At 36.2% G+C, this 24,673-nt stretch overlaps 4 protein-coding genes across 5 annotated transcripts; 1 reads left to right on the top strand and 3 right to left on the bottom strand.

The window, feature by feature from the left end:
- Positions 1–7,415: 7,415 nt before the first annotated feature.
- LOC125219319 (inositol-tetrakisphosphate 1-kinase 3-like) lies at positions 7,416–14,024 on the bottom strand. 2 transcript variants are annotated; one of them, XM_048121266.2, is made up of 10 exons: positions 13,559–14,024; positions 12,229–12,310; positions 11,226–11,258; positions 9,716–9,827; positions 9,397–9,489; positions 8,683–8,802; positions 8,419–8,595; positions 8,089–8,144; positions 7,907–7,991; positions 7,416–7,750 (listed from the first exon to the last, which is right to left on the bottom strand). In XM_048121266.2, exons 1-10 carry the CDS (start codon positions 13,729–13,731, stop codon positions 7,683–7,685), a joined length of 999 nt encoding a protein of 332 aa, XP_047977223.1. In that variant the 5' UTR covers positions 13,732–14,024; the 3' UTR covers positions 7,416–7,682. The 2 variants fall into 2 exon arrangements, with proteins under 2 accessions (XP_047977223.1, XP_047977222.1); XM_048121265.2 differs by having other exon boundaries at positions 9,716–9,836; positions 13,559–14,023.
- A 1,678-nt stretch (positions 14,025–15,702) lies between these two features.
- Positions 15,703–19,118, bottom strand: LOC125220610 (putative late blight resistance protein homolog R1A-10). Its single transcript, XM_048122761.2, has one exon. It carries the CDS (start codon positions 18,411–18,413, stop codon positions 15,792–15,794), a length of 2,622 nt encoding a protein of 873 aa, XP_047978718.1. The 5' UTR covers positions 18,414–19,118; the 3' UTR covers positions 15,703–15,791.
- A 138-nt stretch (positions 19,119–19,256) lies between these two features.
- LOC125222049 (uncharacterized) lies at positions 19,257–21,496 on the top strand. Its single transcript, XM_048124452.2, has 4 exons — positions 19,257–19,581; positions 19,842–20,074; positions 20,291–20,398; positions 21,211–21,496. Exons 1-4 carry the CDS (start codon positions 19,401–19,403, stop codon positions 21,331–21,333), a joined length of 645 nt encoding a protein of 214 aa, XP_047980409.1. The 5' UTR covers positions 19,257–19,400; the 3' UTR covers positions 21,334–21,496.
- A 94-nt stretch (positions 21,497–21,590) lies between these two features.
- LOC125222050 (uncharacterized) lies at positions 21,591–24,262 on the bottom strand. Its single transcript, XM_048124453.2, has 4 exons — positions 24,010–24,262; positions 23,689–23,934; positions 22,697–22,762; positions 21,591–21,970 (listed from the first exon to the last, which is right to left on the bottom strand). The coding sequence occupies exons 1-4, from the start codon at positions 24,169–24,171 to the stop codon at positions 21,821–21,823; spliced, it is 624 nt and encodes a 207-aa protein (XP_047980410.1). The 5' UTR covers positions 24,172–24,262; the 3' UTR covers positions 21,591–21,820.
- Between the last annotated feature and the right edge of the window lie 411 nt (positions 24,263–24,673).

The following is a 24,673-nucleotide window of genomic DNA, read 5'->3' on the forward strand; positions in this document are numbered from 1 at the left end:
TTTTTTTTATTTGTTGATTTTGTTTTTTATTTTCCACTTCATTTGTTGATTTATTCTAGGAGTGATAACAACGTTCGATTGAAGACATATTGAAAATCAACAATGATAGAAACTAACTTGTGGAAGTGGAAATGGAAATGGGCAAGATCAAGGAGGTCAATGACAAGGTTGTCATTTTCATTATTTAGTGATTTCCATATCGATTAATTTTCAATAGAAATCTTGTAATAAACGCTATCTGCCCCATAATATGAGTTTTCATTTGATAGAATATGAGTTCTCTTTTATATATTAATCTATCTATATAAAATGGATTTTGGAAAAAACAACATAAATGTCACTATAAATATTAAGATGATATAAAATAAAAAAGAATATTAATATTTACAATGCATCGTCAGTCACTATTTATGGTAACTAGTATCACCCACGTGCGATGCACAACTCATTTTCTTTTATTTAAACTTATTTTATACTGTAAAATGATTTTATAAATTCATAAATATATTATTGTATGAAATCTGAAATCATAAATATATAAAATAAAAAACAATTATTAAAAAATATAAAATCAAACAAAGAAAAAAAAAATAGCACACATACCAAATTAGAAACAACATTATTATTTCAAGTTCTAAACTCATATAACCAAATAAGTTTATAAACTAAAAATTGCACACAAATCACATATCATTTAAATCACTTTTAGATCTATTCTATAAAATATCAATCACGAACACATGTCAATAAAAATAATGTATAAATATATATTTATAGACAGCCAAATCGATCAAAATCATCAACTAAAATACAGCAAAATAGCATGGAATATACAACCTATATGCATGCATTTAGCCGGAAAAAAAAACTGATTGCATACCCTGATAGTATTCCCGCATCGCCAACTTTCCGTGTAGCTGCTACCACTCATACCACGTCCAGGAAAGACAAATGAATAAGAGTTGTCACCAACCTAATATTCATATAGAGCACTACATGAAAAATAGTACATGAAGAAAAGGAAAAAAAATCACATAATTAAGCTCGATACTTCAAAACATAAATCACTTCCACCATAAAGACCTGCAAAGAGAACAACATAAACAACACGAAGAAGAATTTGAAAAGGCCGTGTTCATGCACGGCCGCAGCAAAGAGGGTCACCCCGTCTGCTACAAAGTACGAAATTATTTGCTCTTTCTCTAGCATCTCTAGTACTCAAAACTGTATTTGGGAGTACGGCCGAAGAGTATAAATTGTTATCCTCCAATCTTGAACTCCTGCATCATTATAAAGCATGAAACATATTTAAGAGTTAGAAAACCAATAGGTTTTGTTTTCAAGTCATGCTTTTCTTCGGCTATATGTTGTTGTGCAACATCACCACTAACTATATCACTAATCCACTAACTATGGAAATTAAATAACGAACTACTTAATCACACGTTTTATATATTTTTAATTCATTTAATATCTATTTTAAATGGCCATTACCCTAAATACCCCTAAATTTCCTCTTATTTCCCTAAACATTCCCAAAACTCCCCTTTTATATATTATATAGATATAGATATAGATGTAAACAAAAAAATAATTTTAACATATACATCAGGTTACATAACACATGTCGTTATGTGTGATAATGAAAATAAAAGAAATGAACGGTAGGGGTGCTTAAACGGTTCTCCTGTTCTCAGTTAACCAGAACCGGTCGGTTAATTGAGGAACCAGAATCGAAAAATTTGGTTCCGGTTCCGATACCAGTTCTAACTTTTTAAATAAAATCGGTTCTGATTCTGAACCGGAACCGACCGGTTCCTAACCGAGAATCGATTATAATTCAATTTTATATTTTTATAATTTAGTATACTAATAAACCTAATTTAATTGAATTAATTCTGAAATTAAAGTAAAATAATTTGAAACATTGAGTGATTTTTAGATTTAAACAGTGTTAGATTTGTGAGCTATGTTTCTGAAGTATTTAAAATGTTTAAACCGTGATAGAAATGAGTAGGACATCATAAGTTTGTTTTTGATTTCCAAAAGATCAATATCATTTCATATGATAGAAATTTAACTTTATAACAAATGTATGTAACAATTCATTTAACATACGAATTAAACCTATTTGTGAATAATTTATTAACTGTTCCGTTATAAACCAAAAAGTCACAACAAGATCAATTAGTATTGGAAATCCAATGAATATTTGTTTAGCCAAAAAAGGGAAAATGAATTCAATTTTAAAACTCATTTTTTTTAAAAAAAATTGCTAAAGTCTAGAACTCCTGTTTTTTTTATTAAAAAATTGCTAACATAAACTAGTCCGACCTACTACACTTGACATCACTTTTATCCATATATGAATATTATTATATTGTTAGTTTGTATTTTCTGTGTATTTATTTGAATTTTTAGGTATTATTTGTTATATTTCTAGATGTTGGATTATTAATTTTTTGGTATTGAACTATTTAAAAATAAATTAGGATTAAAATTACACATCGGTTCCGAACCGGAACCGGAATTGAACGGTTCTTAACCGGCGGGTTCCAAACGGAACCGATCGGTTCCGGGTCCGGTTCTAGGATTTATGAAATTTTAAAACCGGTTAACCGGTCAACCGGTCCGGCCGAATAAGCAGGCCTAATGAACAATTATGGACGATGCATAAACTTTTGTTTCATTTTTCTTTCCTATTCAATCATTTCTTCAATTAGACGTTTTTTCATCAACCGAAAAGACTTTTAATATAATACATTCATAGCACCACTAATAATATATTAAACAGACATATATGTACACATTCTCACCCTGAAAGTGGAGATCTTCATACATGAAGGAAATTCAAATCTAGTACTCCCAAAATTAAAATTGAACCTCCAATTTCAATGGCAACCTCCTCATTCTCAAAGTCGCCTTTTTGTCTTTGTCTCCACGATCGCCGCCATGGACCGCTGCATGAAGATTTGACGATGAATATTCTATAAAGGTGTCGCTGTAGGACAATGAAAATGGACGTTGCGGGAAAGATGGAAGAGTTACCAAAAATTACAGAAGATGAAGCGTGAAGAAGATTATGGTGGCGACTGTGGGATATGTTTTGGTTGACAGCAGGCTAGCGGCGGCGGTAGCGTCCAAAACAACCAACTTCTACACGAAAATCGTTATTGAAAATGGAAAGGAATGAAGCGTAGAGTGAGAGGCAAAAGTCATCACGTGAACAACAGAAGACGATGAATATGTTGGAAAGATCACTTTAGGTGTCCCAAGCATATTGGGAAGAGAAAGTGTGGAGTCTCAAGAATATTGGAAAGAGTCACTTTAGAGGTTCAAGGAATAAAATATCAATAGTGTTATAGTTCCAATTGTTTAGTTCCTAGGTTCATTACTTCTCTAGTCCTATAAATAGGGATGTACTGTTTATCAACAAAATAATTCAAGTCTAATACAATGTAGTCTTCAAGAGTTCTTGAGTCTTTTATTTTCCGCATTTTACTTTTTAACATGGTATCAAAGCAGGTTCGATCCATCGCATGGATTAATCGTCTCTATAGCAAAAGAAAAAAAAGAAAAAAAAAAGAAGGAAGCCCTGCAGTTAGCAAGAGGTTGAAACTCTACCCTGCAGTAAGCAGCTACAACAGAAGATGTTGTTCTTCACTAACAAAGTGATGGCATAGCAAGATCCGATGGAAACAGCGTCACGACGGCAATGATAGTGTGTGTCTGGGATTGGCGCTGGCAGTAAGGAGGCTGGGCGAAGCCAGCACGGCACCGGTTGTAGGCAAAGGCGATGGCAACGACAGCTGGACAGAACCATGAAGCCATGAAGTGTGGTGTTTCCAAAGAAATCTCATCGCTAAGAAAGGAGCTGATGGAGAGAAGAAGAGAGGCCTTCGAGACGAAGGCCAAGAAAACAGAGGAGACAGGCTGCGACCCCAACCGCCCTCAAAATAGAGGAGAGGAAAACAGACGAGGACTCCTCGGTTTGTCCGGCCGAGGATAAGAGAAAGTATCCGACCGAACAACCCTCTCCAAATTTATGTTGGAGAAGAAGGCAAAGATGACCGGAGTAGGAGGAACGAGCAGAAACCCGTCAAGAGAGGAGGGGCTACTGCCAAAGAGGGGGCAGCCGTGAGAGGCTAATGTATGAAGTGTTTGGCCGAGGGGGAGATATAAGCTATCGCTAAACCATTCATCTCCTAATCAAGGAGACAATCGCCGAGGACGAAGGCGGGGCAGCCAATGTCTGCGCAGCGAGGGGAAGAGAGATAGTGTCGCCGCACAACCTCAGTATGGGTGGTGGCGGTGATCGGAGCAGTTACAGCACAAGCGGGAAGGAAGATGGAGATGCTAAGTGGATGGTCGCCATAAACTTGGTGATCTCCTCGGAAGTGCACGCCTCCAATGGCACATCTCATCAACAGAAAGATGAAAACCCCAAACTCAAAGGTCTCGAGCATTATAAAATCAAGACGGGAAGGTTACAGAAAAAGCTCCTATTGTGGAGAAAGATCCTACACCAGAAGATGTTGGAGTTCGGCTTTCCAGAACTGCTCTTCGTGGCATAGTGTGTGTTTGAAAAAAGAGAATGAGCTGCCCAGAAAGCCCTTTCCGGATGCACCGAAGAATAAGAAGAGAAGCAAGAGTTGTGTGTTGAAGGAAGGGGAATTGGCAAATCTAAGGCGAATCTCATTTCTAAAACTGCTCAAAGGTACATGCTTTATTGCATAAGGGGGAATCAATTGAAGAAGGGTTCTGAAAAATTGGAGGGGACAAAGCCATTCCTGAGTATGCTGCAAATTGAATTGGATTCCAGAACAGCTGAATTGGCAACGACAGCGAATCGAATGGAAAGCCGCCGTAATGGCTGAGAAAGGAGAACCCAAAGTGAAAGGGTTACCGCAGAAGTCTCACCGCCGGCTATTGATGCAATTCGTAAAGGGATGATGAGCAGCCGATCTAGTAGCCGAGAAGAGGCTGCCCGGAATAGTGAGAATTTTGGACAGACGAGAAACACAATGCCGGATAAGCCACAACTGATTTACTGGAGAAGAAAGTAGCGGCTAGGAAAGGGCGCACCAAAAATGTTGAGAGGAGTGGCCGCAAGCCGCCTTGAGAGGAGAAGGGAGAAGGGTGTTGACGTCTTCTCAGTCGAGTATTTCCAAGAAAAGAAAAGAAAAGAAAATTTGGACCTAATATTATTGGGCTCAAGAAATGAGCTCATTGTGTTGAGCTAGAATGGGCCAAGAATGACCTTCCAAAATGAAGCTTTGGGCTGCAATTTAAATTCAGTTTAAAGACGAGTTAGCTCCTCGACACGAGTTAAAACTGTCAGTCACAAAAAAAATAATGAAGAGACTCCTAGATACGAGCAAAAAAAACTGTCTAAGAAAGCTCCTCGACACGAGTAAAAAACTGTCAGTCAGAAAAAAAAAAATTAAGATGCTCCTAGATACGAGCCTAAACTGTCTAGATTGACTCCTTAACACGAGTTAAAACTGCCAACCAAAAATTGAAGAGCTCTATGACATGAGTTAAAACTGTCAACAGAAAATTGAAGCAGCTCTTTGATTAAGAGCCTAAACTTTCAATGATGAAGAGCTCCTTGATAAGAGCCTAAACTTTCAATGAAGAAAAATGAAGAAGCTCCTTGAAACGAGTCTAAACTTTTAATGAAAAAAAAACCAACTCTTTGATATGAGTATAAACTATCAATGATGAATTGAAGAAGCTCTATGATACGAGCATAAACTGTCAATGAAAAGTGAAGGACTCCTAAATACGAGTATAAACTATTTATCAAAGTAAAGATCGTGCAAGTTAAGTGCCGAAAAAACTCGATACTTAACTTGAGGGGGAGTGTTGGAAAGATCACTTTAGGTGTCCCAAGTATATTGGGAAGAGAAAGTGGAGTCTCAAGTATATTGGAAAGAGTCACTTTAGAGGTTCAAGGAATATAACATTAATAGTGTTATAGTCCAATTGTTTAGTTCCTAGGTACATTACTTCTCTAGTCCTATAAATAGGGATGTACTATGTATCAACAAAATAATTCAAGTCTAATACAATGTAGTCTTCAAGAATTCTTGAGTCTTTTATTATCGACATTTTACTTTTCAACATAATAGGGGAGAAAAAATGATAAGAATATAAGGATTAAAATCCATGTAATGACATATTTATAGCAAAAGAATAAAATAAAGGTCTCTTCTAGAACTTTGCACTTCCTCAAGCTAAAATTAAAAATTGATTAGCTGCCAAAGTTTTATAGGATATAATTCTTTTTCTTAAAATGCGGGAAATATTAATGGTGAGAATGTATATGTTGAATCCCTTTACCTCTTTGCGGGCTACTGCGTATCTTAATTGAATACCCCTCATAATACTGTTGGCCGAGTGTGGCGATCCTTGGGGTTAAGGTTTTCTTTTTGCAAAAATTTAAATGTAGAATTATACGCATTTAATCAAGTTAATTTTGAAAAGTATGATAAATTAGTCAAATATACTGTATATTTACCATTCATAATAAAAATAAAATAACACACTTAATATTCGATGAATTGAAATGGTAAATAGAGATTTATTGTGACACAGACAAATGGGTTATGTACTGTAGCAGTAATAAAGAGTTGTTAACCACGTTTGGAACTTAATTAGAGATGATATGAGTGTACTCTTATATTTATTTGTACAAATAAAAAAAATTGCAAGACACATAGTATGAAATTTCAATTAAATGGGTTGGCAATTGAAACTAAAAAAATAATATTAGAGCTATCCTACATCGATGTAGGAAGAGAATTGAAATCAATATATACGTCTCATGGGCCCTACTCCTATCACCAATTGATTTTAGGATGGAACTCATGGATTTCTATCATAGTATTAAAACGGGTCGCCGACTGTGGGTCAAATTTAACTGACCTAGCAGTATATTTGGGACGAAACCGAAAAAAAAATGACTGACCCAGCAATATATCTAGACTTAAAATTTAGACCAGTGGTCCAATCGATCGGAAAAAAAAATTTGGACCAATCGTCCAACCGATTAAAAAAAAAAGAAAAAAAAGTCCAACCCCTCCAAGGTTCACCTCGAAGGGTTTAAGGGAGGGTGTTGGCAATTGGAACTAAAAAAATAATATTAGAACTATCCCACATCGGTGTACAAAGACAACTGAAATCAGTATATAAGTTTCATGGACCCTCTTCCTATCACCAATTAGTTTTAGAATGGAACCCATAGATTTCTATAACATGCATCTTCTTTGTTTCAATCACAACATCACTATACCCTTCACAAAAATGTGTCCTCACACAACTGTAAAAAATATTAGTTCCCAAATAGACATTGGAAGTTCCCAAATAGACATTGGAAAGTTATAGAATATGAATTTGATTCTACAAAAAAATTGTAACAGCAAATTAACAATATAATTATAATAAACTTGGAAGGAACTAATAGAACCCCCATATGATATCAAAATTCGCACTATAGAGAAATATTCGTGAAAAAAGTGTAAGAAAAGAGCACCCAAATTGTGGATGGGATGGCAAAATATATTGGTAACTAGCAATTCTGCTACTAACAGAAACACATTTACAAGCAGATACACAATTTACAATATCTACTCATTCCAATAGCCAATGCACCATGCATGTGTATGTATACTCTCTAGCTAGCTTTGCACAAGGCTAACAAGAAAATCTGTGAATATTTGCTCGTAGTCCGGCATTTTTCCGTACCCTGCAACAACCAAACCTCAGCACCAAGACGTGAGCACTAACGCGATTCAGAAAAAGAATACAAGGTTAAAAGTAATGAAGGAGCAGTTTGCTGTTTCAACTTGTTTACTCTAGTTTCACATCAAGACTCATAATTCAGAAATTAACGAGCACTAACCAGGGAAGTAATTGATATCGATGATGTAATACCGATCTTTGGTCCCTTTCTGGCGAATGATATCCAAATTGAACAGCCGAAGTCCCTAATATTACCGAGCTCAGAAAATCACTTATCTAATGTGCCAAGTCGACAGAACTACAGAATAGATGAAGCAAAATTTCAATGAAAATGGATTTTACCAGTCGATGGTGGAGCTCTTTTGCAAGCATCTCAAGCATAGGCTGCGGAGGAAGCTCTGCAGTAAATTAATTAACTATGTGAAATGAGATTGTGAGCTGTTACTCATTTCAACAAAAGAAATAGATGCAACCAGTACTTGTTCTCACAAGACATAGGGACAAGGTTTCAAGCACCAAAGATTAAAACAAAAATGACTGTTTCATCGACCCTAGTTGATTTCAGAATGACTAGTAAAATTTTGCGTGGCAAGAATTGAAGAGAAATGAAAGAAAGAGCTCCACTCACGCAGGTTGTGGAATTGTAATATCTGCAAGTACAATCAAACTTACCAGCAACAGCAGGATCCAGATCCACATCATCTGCAGAAGAATCAGCACCAGAAACCCTCGGGAAGCCAAACACTCCAGAATTTGTTGATATGTCCGTTTCACTTAAATCAGGCAGAGAGAAACGCCTGACAACTTTAATAGACTCACCAACAATAAAAACTTTAAAGAGGACACCACCTACCATTGAGAGTAACATATCAGTAATTCAAATTTAATAAGCAATAGCTGAAAGAAGGACAGAAGATGACAACAAACTTCCCATACTGTGATTAATGAATTCCTGCAAAACCATCGGAGCCTCCAGTTCGGATAGGGAAATATTATCGTATGCAAGGAAAAGCGCATGAGACTTTACACTTCCATCCACTACAAGTGGTTTCACAACTGGAACAGCAGAACACGACACAGGTTATACATCTCAGAGAGAACGAAACAACTAGCTTAACATATCAAAGAACCTGAATAATGAGTAAAATACGTCGTTTCATGGAAAGAAAAACACTGCCAAATTATTGTCACGTGCAATTTTTTAACTAGCTTATCACATTTCCATGATCATCTCTATTAGAATGGGGGCACGTTGGTACACATATGTCAGGGGAGCGAGAGCGTGTGCATGGGCTTTTAGGGTTAGGGTTTCCTACAGTATATAATAGAAGGATCGTAGCAGAGTGATCTATCTCTATAATATTTCTGTTCAGTTTGCATTCATCCGCCTTTACTCTATCAATATCTAGGTTATTTATTCAGAATGATAACACCAAAGAGTTACGAACTCTATACTTGGAGGTACAAAAGCATCATGAATTTTGTTCATTGTGGATTACTGGATTGTGCATACCAAATTACAACAGAACCAAAAACCACCCACATTCTGCCACTAATAGTAAGAGAAAAATAGGAGTCAAATGAATAATTTCATGCTTTATTAGAACAAGTTTAAATTGGTTTCTCCATCGAAAATGAAAATAAGGCTACCTAGAGGTACTGTTAATCCTGCTTTAACAACTTCATCTGGTACCGAAGTAGGGTTTTTTGAAATCACCAACTGCCGTGGAGTGCAAACCTTGCCTGCGACAATTATACCCAAAAGGCACCATGTATTTAATCTGAAGAAGATCAAATAGTCTGGAACTCATCTACCAGAACCATAACTGACAAAGATAAGATTTGGTCGAGAAGACAAAAGACCCATTTTCGAAAATAGCAAGGACGGTGCAAGAAAAGGGCAGACTGAAGTATAAGAAACCATTTCATATAGTGACAAGAGTACTGTTGTGCTTGTGCATAAATTTACCATAAGATTCGGGCAATTTCAGGTCAGCAACCACCTCAAGCATTGATTGACGGTTGCGTAAATGCTGAATGGCCTCAGGAGGATCAACAACTGTCACCTCTGGATGTAATCTCTGATAATCCTTCAATGGAAAATATGAAATAGAATGAGACTGAAAGAAAGATGCTGCAGCATATAAAATAACTAGCTTTTCCAGCTAGGCTAAGAATTCATCCATGCTTGCATTCTCCTACTTTGCTTGTTTTCAATAGTTAATTCAGAATTAAGGCCTTTTATGTTCAAGACTGACACGCAAGGATGGAACATAAAGATTACTCTCTTTTAAAGCAACAAGCAAGGGAAGTGACATATTACTAAACATTAAACTACAATAGGTCTGTTCCATGAGAAACAGTTATAAGTTTCGTCTGTGTACCTTGAGTTTTACAGAGACTTGATTTGTTCCTATTGACTAGACTTTATACACACATATCTTTCTTCTAATGTTTGGCTACAAATGAGAAACAGATTTCATTAAAACATGGCATGATATTCTAATTTTCCTTGGATCTCTCTCCAAAGCAAGATAGATCACATGCAACATTTTTCTTTTCCTTTGCTTGTTACTGTAGACCTTAGTCAGCTACTGAGAGAAATGAATCTGTAATTAGTTCCACAAGAAAATACACAGGTCGTAGCTACTTCATGAGCCAAAATTTCAATTAGTCAACCACAGTAGCTCGTCCTCCCAGTCACCATTTTAAGTTTCAAGTTCTCCAGTCCATTAATTCATTTCGTTCTTGTAAAGGGGGGTTCATGAAATGCTGATCTTCTATGCATTCTACAGAAATAAGGAAATATGTAATAATCTACTCCATCTTGAGTTTTATCTTTTGACAACATTACACACTAAAAAAGTGTTTATCCTAATAGTCTTAGAGAGATCTTAGATTCCCTGAAGTCTGACAAAAACCTAGAACTTTGTAATAAGATTATAAGGCTTCACAGAATGGCCAATCTAGCAACTCTACCAGTCAAATTAAAATATCCTGTAGCATAAAGGCTAACATTATTTAAAGTGAATGTGTAATTCTATCATTATTTCATCACCAAAACATTAGTAGAATTGGGAACACATGAAAACAAATGCGGAGTAGTATGAAGCCTTTGTTCACCATTTGCTTTTTTTTGTTTATGCTCACAGGGTGTTTTTTATATAGCTAATAACATTAAGTTCCAACTTGATTAAATTCTGAGTACTGTCACAATTAGTAAAGGCTTCAAAAGTTACTGCCAACTAGGACAAGCTACTCAGGACATCAAAATCCCCTTGTTCAGCAAAAGTTCATCAGACCTACACCTGCACAAGTATACTAGATCTAGAAAGTACAATCCTCACTTGTTTGATCCTCATGAATCACAACGAAGACTAAGTAGTTTATGGATTCATGGCATAGTTCTCACAGTAGAAATTCCACAGCAGCACTAGACCATTGGATTCATAAACCAATATAAAGTTGAGAGCACAAACCTCAATAACCTGGGACCAGTCCCTCCCTTCTAACTGAAATCAAAAAGTGCAATCAATCAATAAAGATGAGGGCAACGGAGTATGATAATATGCATTTTACATATTTTTTTGGTTTGACACAAGCGTCATATTATAAGAAGGCAATTCATGATTACAGTGGGCCATTGGCTTGACAAAATAAATGCAAAACTTTTAAGGCAATTTATAATTGCTAGTCTTAGTAAATGAGATGTATATTAAAGTTAACTTCATTTGTCCTCCTATGGTTCTTTTAATTCATTATTACATTCTTTTCTCTCACATTGCAAAACCAAAAATAAATAAATACATAAAATTACAAACTTTAATTTCTAATATTGAAGAGGTTGGTTCAAGTTGGTCAATACTCGAAATACTCGGTGTCAAAAAACTCGATATCAAGAAACTCGCCATCGTGAAGGATAATTAGTTTAATGCCAAGTAAAAAAAAAATATCCGAGCTAGCTTTTGGTCCATCCAACAAGGCAAGACGAAGTTAGCAATGATGAGAGAGAATATAGCAATAGACATTTATTTGGACTTTGCGGTTACATACTAAGATATTCAGAGAATTTTGGCTAGTGCAGTGCCACTTGTAAATGAACAAGAAGAGGGCAGACAATCAGAAGTAGTGAGATTATTGAATCCAAAAACTATGGTTGAGTGTGAAAAGCTATAATGCATCCTTTCTGATCAGGCTATACTTTAAAATTTATTAGTTAATTGCTTAACAAAATATGTCAAGAAACAATCATTCATTCTTTTTAACCTTCATTTCCATTTATGCAAGCTAACCTCTGGATCCTGTTGGGCTCAGTTTCCACTATATATTTCAGTTGAAATGGTTTGGTGCAGAATTTCTTCCTAAAACGATGGTCAAAGGACCATTAATACCTATGTGTTAACATCTAAAATAGCAATACTGACATTGCATCTATTGTAGTTCAAACAGTTAGCAAGCAAATATGACAGTAATAACTCAAACCTTGTGTAAAACAATATTGAATGGACCCTGCTCTGATAAAGCTCTTTTCAGATCAATTGGAACAAATTGAATGCCCTTATTTCTGCATTAGAAAATGTTACCCCTTAAGTGACCAGAAAAGTAGATTATACCTCATCAAAACATCTAAGGGGGTTTTCAGTAAATTAATGGAAAATTTATGGTTATCAAGATTCAAGTGATGTGGTGAACAAGTTGAAGTTAAGTGATAACAGATTGATAAACAAAAAAAAGAATAGAATGAATAAGCAGACATTTGGAGAATCACCAATCAAAACTTGCAGCCTCAAATTTCCAAGTTATTTGGTTGAGGATAAGTTAATAGCATAACATAGAAATTATCAAATTATACTTGCATTTTAATGAAAATCAGGCAACTAAACTATGATTATGCCATGAAGGGGAAATAACTAAATTAGGAAGGACTGGTCTTCAAAAGTTTTAGAACATGTTTGGAGCCGAAACTGGAAAAGAAGATATTGCGCTCAAGTTTTAGCAGATCCCAGAAGAATTCTCAATCAACTAGATTACAGCCAATTACAATTCAAATGGTTTTGTTTGGATCTAGCCTGTATCAGCAATCACAGTGGCCAGTGGGGCAGATGGAAATTTTGGCAATAAAAATCAATAATGGATTTATGTCCATTTTTAGTTGTGAAAAATTAGACAAGTGGGGTTCACTAAACTAATTCTTTGCAGTGGAGTACTAAATTCTTACAAGCAGCAGTAGGGACAAGCATTAAATACCAAATCTTCCACTGCAGTGGGAAAGCAACAGATGATTTTAAATACCTAGGTCATAAAATAAGTTGACTGTAATCTTAAGAGCACATATAATGGAATATTCCTTCCAAAGAAGAATTTCACATGTATGATTCCTTCTGAAACCATATAGATTTAGATAAGTTAAACAAACAGTTCCAGAAAACCAGCCACTCAATAATGTGAATCCTTCATAGTTATAATTATCAATCTTTCTTACAGAGTAAGAAAGGAAATGTACCAACCGATCAAAATTATCCATTCCAAGAGGACAGAAATCGACCAAATCACTAATCTAGTCCATTCCCTCATTCGGAATCAAAATACATATTGCCAAGAACACCTCTGCATGCATCATGTTCTAAGATTAAATTGAAACGATTAAACATGTGTGAATTTGCAACGTAATCACAAAGAAGATAGAACTACGGATATCAGCGAAAGATGTGAAAAACCTAAACAGAGCGCAATGTAAAAAGATCGATGAATCATCGCATTTCTACAGAGAAATCACGAGAAAATAAGAAAATAAATCCGGGCGAACGAGTACCGAGCGAAGCGAATAAACTTGGGCTTCAGAAAGCTCTTCTTCTTCTTCGAAGTGAACGCATAGCCCACTACAATACTCGCCGGCGCCGGCGGCGAGCTCTCCGATGGCGGCGTCGACGCCTCTTCTTTCTCGTCATCCACGCATGAATACAGAATCGTCGCATTCAATTTCATACTCAAATTGCGCTTCGCCAATCGAAGAAAAACACGAAACAAAACCGCTCCACTCAAAATTCCCCAAAGTCTGGAAGAAATTGAACCCTCTCGCCTTGTTAGTGGCCCTCTCTACACCCAAATCGTCGGTAAAATTTGAAAAATCGCCAAATTCTTAATTAATCCGCAACTTTTTTTGTTGTTTGAGTGTGACAAGGCTTTGAATAACCGAAAATACAGGATCAATGCGCGTAGGTGAAGAGCAGAGCGCTACATATATGATTATATTGTGCGTGAATATATACAGATTCATGGGAAGAATGCATGTATACATATATTGTGAAGAACGGCAGCTGATTGAGCTGACATTTTTGTCCCTTAATTTATGGTGATTTGCAACATTGACCCTAGAAAATGCCAAATTTCATTTCACATCCATTACTTTATCAAATAAAGTACTCCACCAAATAACGCCATTTTTGGACTTTGTGAATTTTTTAATGATGTCTTTTTAAATGTAATCTAAATATTACTCATTTCATCCCAATTTAGATATATGATTAAATGTATTATGAGCGAACAAAGGTTTCACGACTAAATTGAATAATAATGAGTGGAATAAAAATACGAGTTTGATACTCCCTCCGTCCGCAAATATGAGGTCCATTTTTCCATTTTAGTTCGTCCGCTCGGTTTACTTTTACAATAAATGGTAATAAGATATCACATTGCACTAACTCATTTTACTCGCATTTCATTTAAAACTAATATATACAAACGAGACTCATATTCCACTAACTCTTTTCCATCTAGTTTTCTAATAATTTCTTAACCCCGTGCCGCCAAGGAATGAGATTCCTAATGGCAGACGGATGGAGTATTACAATAGTATGTAAGGAAGAGATCAAAATAAAGAACTCATCTCAAAACATTTTCTACTATATTAAGTGAAATACTGTAATACATTTAATATATAAATCCCGCATTAATTGCTCATGCAACTAATATAACACCAATGTTCACTAATTGAGGTTTCAAAAGATCAAAATGGTAAATTAGGACAATGAGAAGTGCTGTTTTTAGAAAAGACAACACAAAATTTGGAACTCAATGTAGTTATTTGAACTCAATGTATGATGAAGTACTGCTTAGTGAAAAGGTCCAAATTTGGTGGTTGTAAATTAGAAATAGAGCCTCAAAAAAGGCTAAAATTAAATATTAGTGCTACGTTTTAATGGAAATGGTAGAGTTGGTAGAATCGAATGTCTCCTAATATCAAGAAACCCATTAATTTTTATTAATATAATTTCAAATAGAAAATTTAAATATTGCAGGTACAAATTTGTGATGTTTTTTTTTTTTTAATTTTTGCTCCAAGTTGTAAGACACATACGTGAATTATTTTTTTAAAAAAACTTAAAATTCATTGTTAATTATTATGGGATAAGGATAATATGTATCTTAGCTGCATTTTTTTATACTTCGTATCACAATTTCTAAGCTTAGTGATACGTATACACTAGCTTGTAAATTTTGTCAACTAAATGTGATACGACACTTCGTATATCACAAAGCTTGATTTCTAATATATAATTCAAATGAAAATAGTGAATAAGTTAGATTCTTTTAAAATGACATTTATCAAGGAGTATTAAATATATACCCCTATCATCAGTGACGTATTCATATATACGTATTGCTTTAAAATAATTAGAGCCTAATAGTGCTTTTATCCAATCATAACCTTTCGTTAATCACATCAACATCACTAGGACATTTTTATTATTAAAAGTGTTCCATTTTTACATCAAAGTCACACTATACTTCAAAAATCTAAATTAAGAAATTATCAAAAAAATTTAGCTGTCAAATTTGGTGGAATGATAAAAAAAGAGTTGGATTTTGGTGTTGATTTGAAGAACGTTATATTTGGTGTCCCAATTGAGAGGAATGAAGCTTGTCACGAGTTGAGCTTTTGAAATAAATTACAACTGAACAAAAGATAAGATTAGTCATGACATTTAATCATGGCAACCGAACGAGCTGAAAAGCATCACGTTTCATCTTATTACACAACATTACTATCCGCGACTACCATCCTCCCACGAAGAATGGAAGCCAACGCGAAGGAAACGACGTTCTTTTCTATCTTTTATCTGGTTAAAAAAAGCTTCAGCTAAAGGGTTGCTGTCAAATACTTCAACATCCTTGAAATAATAATCATAATCCCAATGGAACTCCTCCAAGTTGTAGCAATGTTTTATGCTGATATGCCTAAGCCTTGAGAAGCATCCACTTCCCACCTTCCATTCGACCAAATCCGTATCCTCGATCACGAGGGACCGAAGCCTTTGGAATTTAAAGTCATCGACTTCCCACTTCGGGCCTCGAAAGGCATAGCATTTCAATTTCAGCACATGGAGCTTCGGCAACAAACCAACAGTATTAATATATTCCCAAGGATAGCACAGCCCGCTCAAGTGCAACTTTACTAGGCTCGATGGGAACATTGAGACAGGAGCAGCAAACCCAGGCTCGGGCATTAGCTCAGGATTCAGAACAATACATTTAAGTGATTTTAGTTTATCAAGACAAGAAATTTGATTCAAACATTGAAAAGGTTCACCATCATCATCAGGCACCAACTCAATTTGGATACCAAGCTTTTCTAGATTGGAGATTTTCTGAAGAACCCCAATGGTGCAGCTAGCAACACTCACATCTAAAAGTGTTCGTAGGTTTTCCAAGAACGCGCCAGAACTAGTTTCTTGTAGGTCGCTTCCCATTATCTGTAGATGCTTTAGTTCTTGCATATCCCATATCTCTAGAGGCACATAAGATTGAGATGGATTCGATATAATGCTCAGATGGCGATGGATAATCAAGAACTGAAGGTTAAAGAGTTTGGACACGGAACCAGGGAGATCTCCATTGTACGTAAGGGCAAGGTATCTCAACTGGACTAGTTCCAACACTTCCGTTGGAAATTCATATAATCGGATCGAAAGAGCTTTGAGTACTCTGAGAAACCTCAAACCGAAGCCTAAGGGTACCGGATAGCAATGATACGGACCAACACATAGGAGGGAACGTGCAGTAATTGCACATTCATCTTCTAATGTATCACACACATCTTTTATACCCAACAAAACGTTGTTGTGGATGGAAAATCTCCGTCCACCTTCAAAACCTTCTCCAAGACCATAGGCGCGGCTATTTAGGACACTGAAGAACTTGTTCTTGCGAACTTCCATCTTAGAAAAGTGCCACAGGGAAGAATGAAGGCGACAAGTTTTCACCTTACGACGAAGTATGGTGCTCTCCTCACACACTACGACGAGACTATGGGAAACAAGCTCAACCAAACACTTTGTAGCACAATCTTCTAATGTTTCTTCAATATTTGGCACAAGAAACCCCTCAGCCATCCACATATCCACAAGTTTGGACCGCGAAATCTCATAATCTTGAGGAAAAACACCCATATAAAGAAAGCATGGCTTCAAACGTTGAGGCAAGTATTCATAACTCGGAAATAGTATCTCTGATATTTCACAGTACACCTCCAGGAAAACAGAGTTCTCTTTGTCCGATGCCACCTCATTCCAGTACTCAACCGTGATATCCACTTTAGATAAGAGCTCCGCAACTTTGACTATAGTGAGAGGAAGGCCATCACAATGCTTCACAATCTTCCTCCCCGCTTCCTCGAGTTTAGGAGGGCACCATTCCTCACCAAACACCTTCTCCCAGAAAAGATCCCAACTCTCCTCTTTATTCAGAAAAGGCACAGTTCTTGCTCTACTATTGCAGTGATCACATACTTCCATCAGCCTAGTTGTAATCAAGATCCGGCTTCTTCCATTATCGCTATTCGGAAAACAACACTCCAAATAATCCCAAACCTTCGTTTCCCACACATCGTCCAACACAATCAAGTATCTTTTATCCTTCAAAAATTCATATAAACGCTGATTTATCATTTCACAATCTCCATCTCCATCTCCATCTCCAAAAGATTTATCTACTTGAGCAAGAATGTGCCAAGGGATTTCACTCAATTCACATTTTCTACCTACTTTAACCCAAGCACAGCAATCAAAATGGCTCAAAATCAGAGGATCATAATATATCTCCTTAGCAAGAGTAGTCTTACCGATTCCCGCCATTCCGACGAGAGCGAAAATCGGCAGCCCAAAATAGTTGGGGACGGTGAACATACGTTTGAAATTACCGAACAGATCGGATAATCCAACCATCTTCGATTTGCTTCCGTCAAAATCAGCAGCTTTGTCTTCTCCCTCGGGCAGCAGATTCTCCAGCAGATTCGCGTACTGCTCCTCCATCTTCTCCGCCGTTTCGATGAACGAATCGACATCACGAGCAAGGTCCTGCAGATCTATGGAGAATTTCGATGGATGGTTTGGCTGAGATTGTGAAGAAATCTGACGCGAGAGGCGGAAATGGAGTGCATCTTCGAATTTGGATACAATGTCTCTGATTTCTGCATCCAGAGCATTTACTCTGTTCCTGGTGGAGCTCTTGCTGCTGCTGTCCAATTTTTCGAGAATTTCTTGCAAAGATTGAAGCTTTTTGTGGGTAAATTCTATGATTTGTTGAGAGGGTGGAAGGAGCACGATTTTGGATGAATTTGTGAGCCGCTCAATTGTGTTCTTGAGACAAATCACTGAGGCAAAAGCCATATCTCTCTCTCTAGCTCTCTCACTATCTCTGGAAAGACATTTCAGCAAACACCATTGTTGACGGCTGACAGTGATAGTCAATCGAGCTGACGGTTTAAGTCTTCCATTCACACTCTATGCATGGAGTAACATTTTGCAATAAAATAAAGATTATAATTAAATTCATTTACAATTTGAATTAAAATAAGAGTAAAACCAAAATTGGTTGTGAACTCATTTTATTATTTTTGTCATATACTTTATTTTTTGAATTTTTACCCCCTGAAAATTTCAACTCGAATCACAATAGATCCTACACTAACTATTCCGTCTATATTTAACGGTCAACAGTTTAAAACCCGATTTCGGATAAGCGAAATTTCAAACTTCCTTGGACATTTTTCCATCTATATATAGACGGTTTCACCATTTTCAGATACTTAGTCATGACTTGCTTGGACATTTTTCGCTCATCCAAAGCCGGATTTAATAACGATGACCGTTAAATATAGACAAATAGTTAGTGTATGACCGATTTTTGTACCGTTGCTCGTTAAATATAGACGGAACAGTTAATGTAGGACCGATTATGATTCGAGTTGAAATGTTCAGAGCCAAAAATTCAAAAGATAAAATGTACGACTAAAATCATAAAATGGACATATGTTCAGGACCAGTTTTGGCTAATTTTAGCCTTTAGTCTTAAAATAATGATGTAATTTGCAATTAAAATCTTGCTTTATGGGGGATTGATGTGACACGTCATTCTCCAGATATCCGACGGCTCCACACCACCTACCTTCTGGCCACAAAACAAACGCATGGCGCAGAATAGCCACCCAGATCCCGCATTTTCTACAATGCGCCAGGGGTGCGGCCCTCTTGGTTACACATTCACGCTTTGTTTCGCTTCCGTATCAAACTTCGTATTTCCCACTGATCATTGCGTGACCTCAGATAAATCCATTTATTGTTTGCAAATTCGAATTTCCGTTTCCCGTAATTGTAATGGCTTGCCTTCAGCTGTTAAAATCAGCTCCATCAAATTCACAGTCCAAAATCGGCTGTTTCCGCGCGGATTTCAGCTCGCAGAAAAGGCGAATTAGGCTACGGAATTCAGGAATTGCTAATAATTACAGAAGATTTAGGGTTAATTGCAAAGTAGAAGACGGTGGAAAACAGAGTAATGGTAAGTAGGTGCGGATTTCTGCTGTATGAGTATGGGCAACCTTTTTTTTTCTTTTTTCTTTTTTTAAAAAAAATTCACCATTTGGAACAGATAATTTATTACTATGATCATAAAGATGGGAACTTTGATGTTAGCTATTTTTAGATTTTACTGTTAATTTGTAAAGAACTTAAATTGAATTAAATATTCTGCATATGCCTGTGATTAGTTTCCTCTTGTTTTGTCAGACGTGTGAACATTTTTGGGGCTTTATGTCTCAGGTGAAGAACCTCCCGAGTCTTTATTTATGAAGGAGCTAAGAAGAAGAGGGATGACTCCCACTTCTTTACTTGAGGAAAAGAACACAGGTGTTGTGAGGGATGAGGAGATGAAGTTTAGGGAAGAAGATGGGGGTTGGGGTTACTCAAGAAGAAATGGCACCACAACTGGTGCAGAAACAAACCTCACCGGTCAGAGGGAAACGTCCATGGCGCTTAATAGTGAAGGTCTTGAGGTAGGAAGATTACTGTTTTGATTTATTCAATGAATTGCTACTTTATGGAGTCAAATTTTAGATGTATTTGTTTCCCGATCTAGGTCATTGAATGTTTATTTAGGTTTCTTCTTGCCATTCAGAAATGGATTTGTCTTATATTTCTTTGGAGTGAAATAGCCTCCTGGTTTATGATTTCTACTTGGCATTTGTTTGAACTTTTTGCTCGTAATGTAGGGTTTGATCCCGCGTGGGAAACTTCTGCTTACCCTCGGAGGAACATTTTTTCTGACATTTTGGCCGTTGATTCTTGTAAATATTGCACTTTTCCTTGCACTATATCTGGTAATCTCCTGTTCTTGTTCATTGTGTGTTCATGCAACTTGCTTTTAGTACTTCATTATCGATTGATTCTCAAAGCATGGATTTTTCTTTTTCATATTCTCTAGATTATTGTTATTCGATTATGTGCAATTTCATGTATGCCGTGATGACAAAATCATCTTGATAAAAGGAGCAAAAACGTTTAATGTGGAAATCCATGGAAGCGTTTACGTGAGATGTACATATCTAACTTACATCAGCCATAAATGTTGAGATGTCCCTAAAAGTCCTTCAGTTCAGCTTCTATCTCACACCTGTTATGCTATCAAATTAGAGTTCTAGTTATATTTAGAGCTGGATCCTCGGTCTTTTGAGGCCTAGGCACCGGACTCACTTTTTGTTCTTTTTTGATTGCTTATGTTTTTGAAAAGACAAAGGAGAAGTTGGCTTCCTTGTTTAGGACTTTGACTATGATTAGGATATTAGTTTTCCCCCTTATGTTTACCAGGTTTACTTCTTCTTGTAGAGTTTTAGAGGCTCTCTGCAATCTCTGTTTTACGGGTCTATTTCCACACTAATGGATATTCTTGTCAATGGCCTGATTCCATCTAGGAGTATAATCTTGGTCATGTTCACAGAACTTTGTCTAATGACTTTATAATTATTTCAGCTATGGGCAGTGTAACCGGTTTTATTAGACAATGGCTTATGTCCATGAAATGAACTACTGCAGTTGTTTTTTCCTTTTTTGCTATGACAATGGTAGATGAATGTGTTAATGTATATTCAGTACTTTCAGTACTAATGTAACTGACCTCCATGATCTGGTGCAGTACTTTGGAACAGAATTTGTTCACGATGGACGTGATCATCCGATAGCTCCGCCCCCATATGTCGACCCTTATGAATTACTCGAAGAAGAGAGGATGTATAAGACTGCACCCCCTCTAAATTGAAGGACTGCGAACTTGTGTATAGCAGCATTTCCACTTCATCAAAGATCCTATAATTTTGCTTTAACTTACAACTTAGAATGTGTAAAAGCATCACTCTCTCAAGTTGAACTTAATATAGAATGTATTTCTCAAGTTGAACTTAATATAGAATGTATTCTGGTAATGTTGTTTCATGAATGAGTGACTCAGAGGTATTTAAGTTGTAATCTAGACCTGTAATGAACGAAAATTCCTACAGAATTGAATAATACACCAACTGAGGAAAGATTATTTTCTTATAACAGATGAATAAAAGGCTAATACACCAAATTTTAACATTTTAAGAAGAAAATGCATGAACGAAAATTCCTACACAATTGGATGGTACAAAGTTTTCAGTTGGTGTATTTTTTCACCAAGGATCTTTTCCTCAGTCAAAGCTCCAGAATCAATATGATTCTTTCGTGTTTAAGATTAAGAAACTTGCTCTCAGAGCAAAACACAATACCTATGCTGCAGGTTGAGACCGATTCCACGACTGGGGCTCATCTTCATATGCTCTGTAACTACGGTTCTCCTGCAAGTATGAGATCCCACTCCATATTCCACGAATAATCAAAATACTCACGAACACTACACTCCCAAGCGTGCAAATAACCTGAAATTATATGCAGTAGAGAATAAAGGATCAACGAAATTACAACTCTTCTTCAAGTTTTTCTAGAAATACAAGACTTGGCCTCTCTCGAGGACAAAGCACTCACAGGAAAAATATGAAGATTTTGAGCCCCAGAAACTATATTCGGCTAATGGGAAAAACTTTGTGATTTATCACATAAGAATATGGCTAAATATTATTTATGCAGTAGATATACTACCAAGAAAAGTCTGCCCATCCATCAATGGAAGCTATACGGGACTAGAAAATCAACAATCTCACCCTCCTATTGTTGTTTAGAGTTCAGGCACTGTTACAAGTCTATGACCAATGTATCAGTGTCAAATACAACATGTTTAAAACGCGTAATATTAATTTAAATCCTAATAGGTCAAAACAATGGCAAGGAGTCAAGGACCAAACTAAAGGAGCTTTTTAACGTAGTGGAGAAAATTATCATCTGACTACAGCGAACACTAAAACAGTACACCCTATCTTAGTAATAACCCTCTACCTCTGCTATGCATGTAATCCAAATCTAGTTGATTGTACTTGACAAACAATAAAGTGCCTTTCCGAAGGCCAGTTAGCCAAACTTAGAATCAGTCTAGCACTGTAAAAAAATCTCAAACAATCAAGAAAAGATGAAACGATTCATTTCTATTTATCACTTTAGGAAAAACTATCAATAAACTAAAATGAAAGCAAAATTTACGAAGGTATTACCTGAAGAAAAGCTTTCAAAACCCACATAAAAGTCAAAATTATAGTTCCATTCACAGCAAATCCAACCTGTATATGAAAGAGAGAATACAACAGCTCAAGGTAAGAGCATAAAATAATTTGTCTAAAAATACTTGAGGTAAAAGAGCACCCACTGTCATCTGTAACTAAGGTATAGTGTACCCAAAATATTACTCCTAATAACTTTTTCTAGAGGCTTGTGGATAGCAATTAACAATATAAATTGTCAAGCCGTGTAATGCTTCATGAAAATGACAATTTATTGTTAGAAAGCTCATCATTTGAAAAGTTACACCACCTACCCCTAATAAACTATGCATAATAACTTTCTTGTATAATTGAAAAACTAACAGATGAATAGCAATGAGATCATAAATACTAGTAGTATAATTTCACATATTCAACTATATCAACTTCTTGTAGAGTAAAACTGAAATCTGAACAATTACACTTCAACTCCGACCTGACCTACGCGAGACTGCTATCTTTCATCCTCCTCTACCACCCCCGCTTATTTTACAAGATGCAACCTAACCCAATATAAGAAAAACATACAGTATTCACAGAATCACATTACAAAACTTCGATTCTGGTAGCCAGAATTCTGATAACTATATTAAAAAGATGCAAGACAAAATCAACCAGCTCCACCTAAATATGCAGAAACTATTAATAGAGCAGTTGCAAACTATATTTGCACCTCAGTATTCCAAACCAAATCTCATGTTTATATACCTAAAATTTTCATATTCACTCTCATTGGCAGCATCAAACACCATGAAAAATGTCAAAAATGCATATTCTTCAAAGCACACTTGATGCACTTCAAAACCAGAGCACCAGAATAATATACATCTCTATTGAAGAATGATAAGTATATTTTCCATAGTAGAACTAGAAATTATTACAAATCAAGGCATAATGAATTTAAACCTAAATGCTAGTATTTGCAGGCAATTAACATTAGCCCTTACCAATTTAGTGGAGATAGGGACTGGTAAAACAGACTTAACGGCTCTGCGCGCTTTTCTGGACACCTTTCTGAAAACATTCTCCACAAACCTAATCAGAAGATCCAAGCTTCTATCTTCCTCCTCTTCTTCTTCATCGTCGTCATCATCATCATCCTCATCGATATCATCGATGTAGTCGCCCATCACCATACTATTTCGCTGCCTCGCGCTCCAAGCCCGAGCTTCGTGGATCGGATTCCGGCATCTCTGCACGAATCAAAAGCCAATCAATTGTTGAAATGCCATAAATCATCTCCGATTTAACTTTATTCAAAATTTGACCTCTACAGGGAGAAGAGAATCGCTTGTGCGATAGCGGCGGAACTGGACGATAGTGGAGGTCTTGAGGTTATGCGAATCGACGAAGGAAGAGTGAGATAACGGTAATGTTCGAGGAAGTGAATAGAGATGCTGAGAACGGAGAGTAACGGCGGTCGCCGCCATAACGGTGGCGGCGGGAGCTCTGCCGGTAGACGGCAGGGGGAATTTGGCAACTTTTTAGGGACTATTTTGAGATTTGGGAAAATTTTTGGTACATAGCGGTCAACTACTTGATTAATAAATTGAATAATCCAATTAGCCCTTTTTTTCTCCACAATAAATATTCAATTTTATTTTATCAAAAAAAAACAAAATTTATATTTAAGCAGAGCAATTTAACTGTTACTACTTCAGGGAAAAAAACTTGTGACTGTGGTTTTTCTTTACGAAATTGCATTTTAGTGAAAAAAATACTACTTGTTCATACGTTCAGTTGTCCTATTTCAAAAGCTCGAACTTCTGATCTATTGGTTTAATCGTGAAGCAATTTAATTGATAGTCAAGATTACATTATAATTTATAATTAATTATCTGATTTCTACCGATACTAATTTTATTCTAGACATAATCTAATTACCTTATCCCATATGGTATCTTAGAGTGTCCACAATAGGACCACCGCGGC

The sequence above is a fragment of the Salvia hispanica genome, chromosome 1 (assembly GCF_029641045.1).
Source record: "Salvia hispanica isolate PSC_SH4W2 chromosome 1, Shi_PSC_v1, whole genome shotgun sequence".
In the NCBI taxonomy this organism is placed as follows: domain Eukaryota; kingdom Viridiplantae; phylum Streptophyta; class Magnoliopsida; order Lamiales; family Lamiaceae; genus Salvia; species Salvia hispanica.

What these genes read in the sequence shown, in the direction of transcription:
- LOC125219319 (XM_048121265.2), bottom strand. Translation starts at nt 13,731, where the DNA reads ATGAAATTGAATGCGACGATTCTGTATTCATGCGTGGATGACGAGAAA. An exon ending in TCAATATTGTTTTACACAAG is followed by an intron (nt 11,259 to 12,228) that starts GTTTGAGTTATT and finishes TTTTGATTTCAG; the next exon opens with TTAGAAGGGAGGGACTGGTC. An exon ending in ACTGGTCCCAGGTTATTGAG is followed by an intron (nt 9,837 to 11,225) that starts GTTTGTGCTCTC and finishes TTTCCATTGAAG; the next exon opens with GATTATCAGAGATTACATCC.
- LOC125220610 (XM_048122761.2), bottom strand. Translation starts at nt 18,413, where the DNA reads ATGGCTTTTGCCTCAGTGATTTGTCTCAAGAACACAATTGAGCGGCTC.
- LOC125222049 (XM_048124452.2), top strand. Translation starts at nt 19,401, where the DNA reads ATGGCTTGCCTTCAGCTGTTAAAATCAGCTCCATCAAATTCACAGTCC. An exon ending in CGGTGGAAAACAGAGTAATG is followed by an intron (nt 19,582 to 19,841) that starts GTAAGTAGGTGC and finishes TTTATGTCTCAG; the next exon opens with GTGAAGAACCTCCCGAGTCT. An exon ending in TTTTCCTTGCACTATATCTG is followed by an intron (nt 20,399 to 21,210) that starts GTAATCTCCTGT and finishes GATCTGGTGCAG; the next exon opens with TACTTTGGAACAGAATTTGT.
- LOC125222050 (XM_048124453.2), bottom strand. Translation starts at nt 24,171, where the DNA reads ATGGCGGCGACCGCCGTTACTCTCCGTTCTCAGCATCTCTATTCACTT. An exon ending in ATTCTCTTCTCCCTGTAGAG is followed by an intron (nt 23,935 to 24,009) that starts GTCAAATTTTGA and finishes TGATTCGTGCAG; the next exon opens with AGATGCCGGAATCCGATCCA. An exon ending in TCCCTATCTCCACTAAATTG is followed by an intron (nt 22,763 to 23,688) that starts GTAAGGGCTAAT and finishes TTTCATATACAG; the next exon opens with GTTGGATTTGCTGTGAATGG.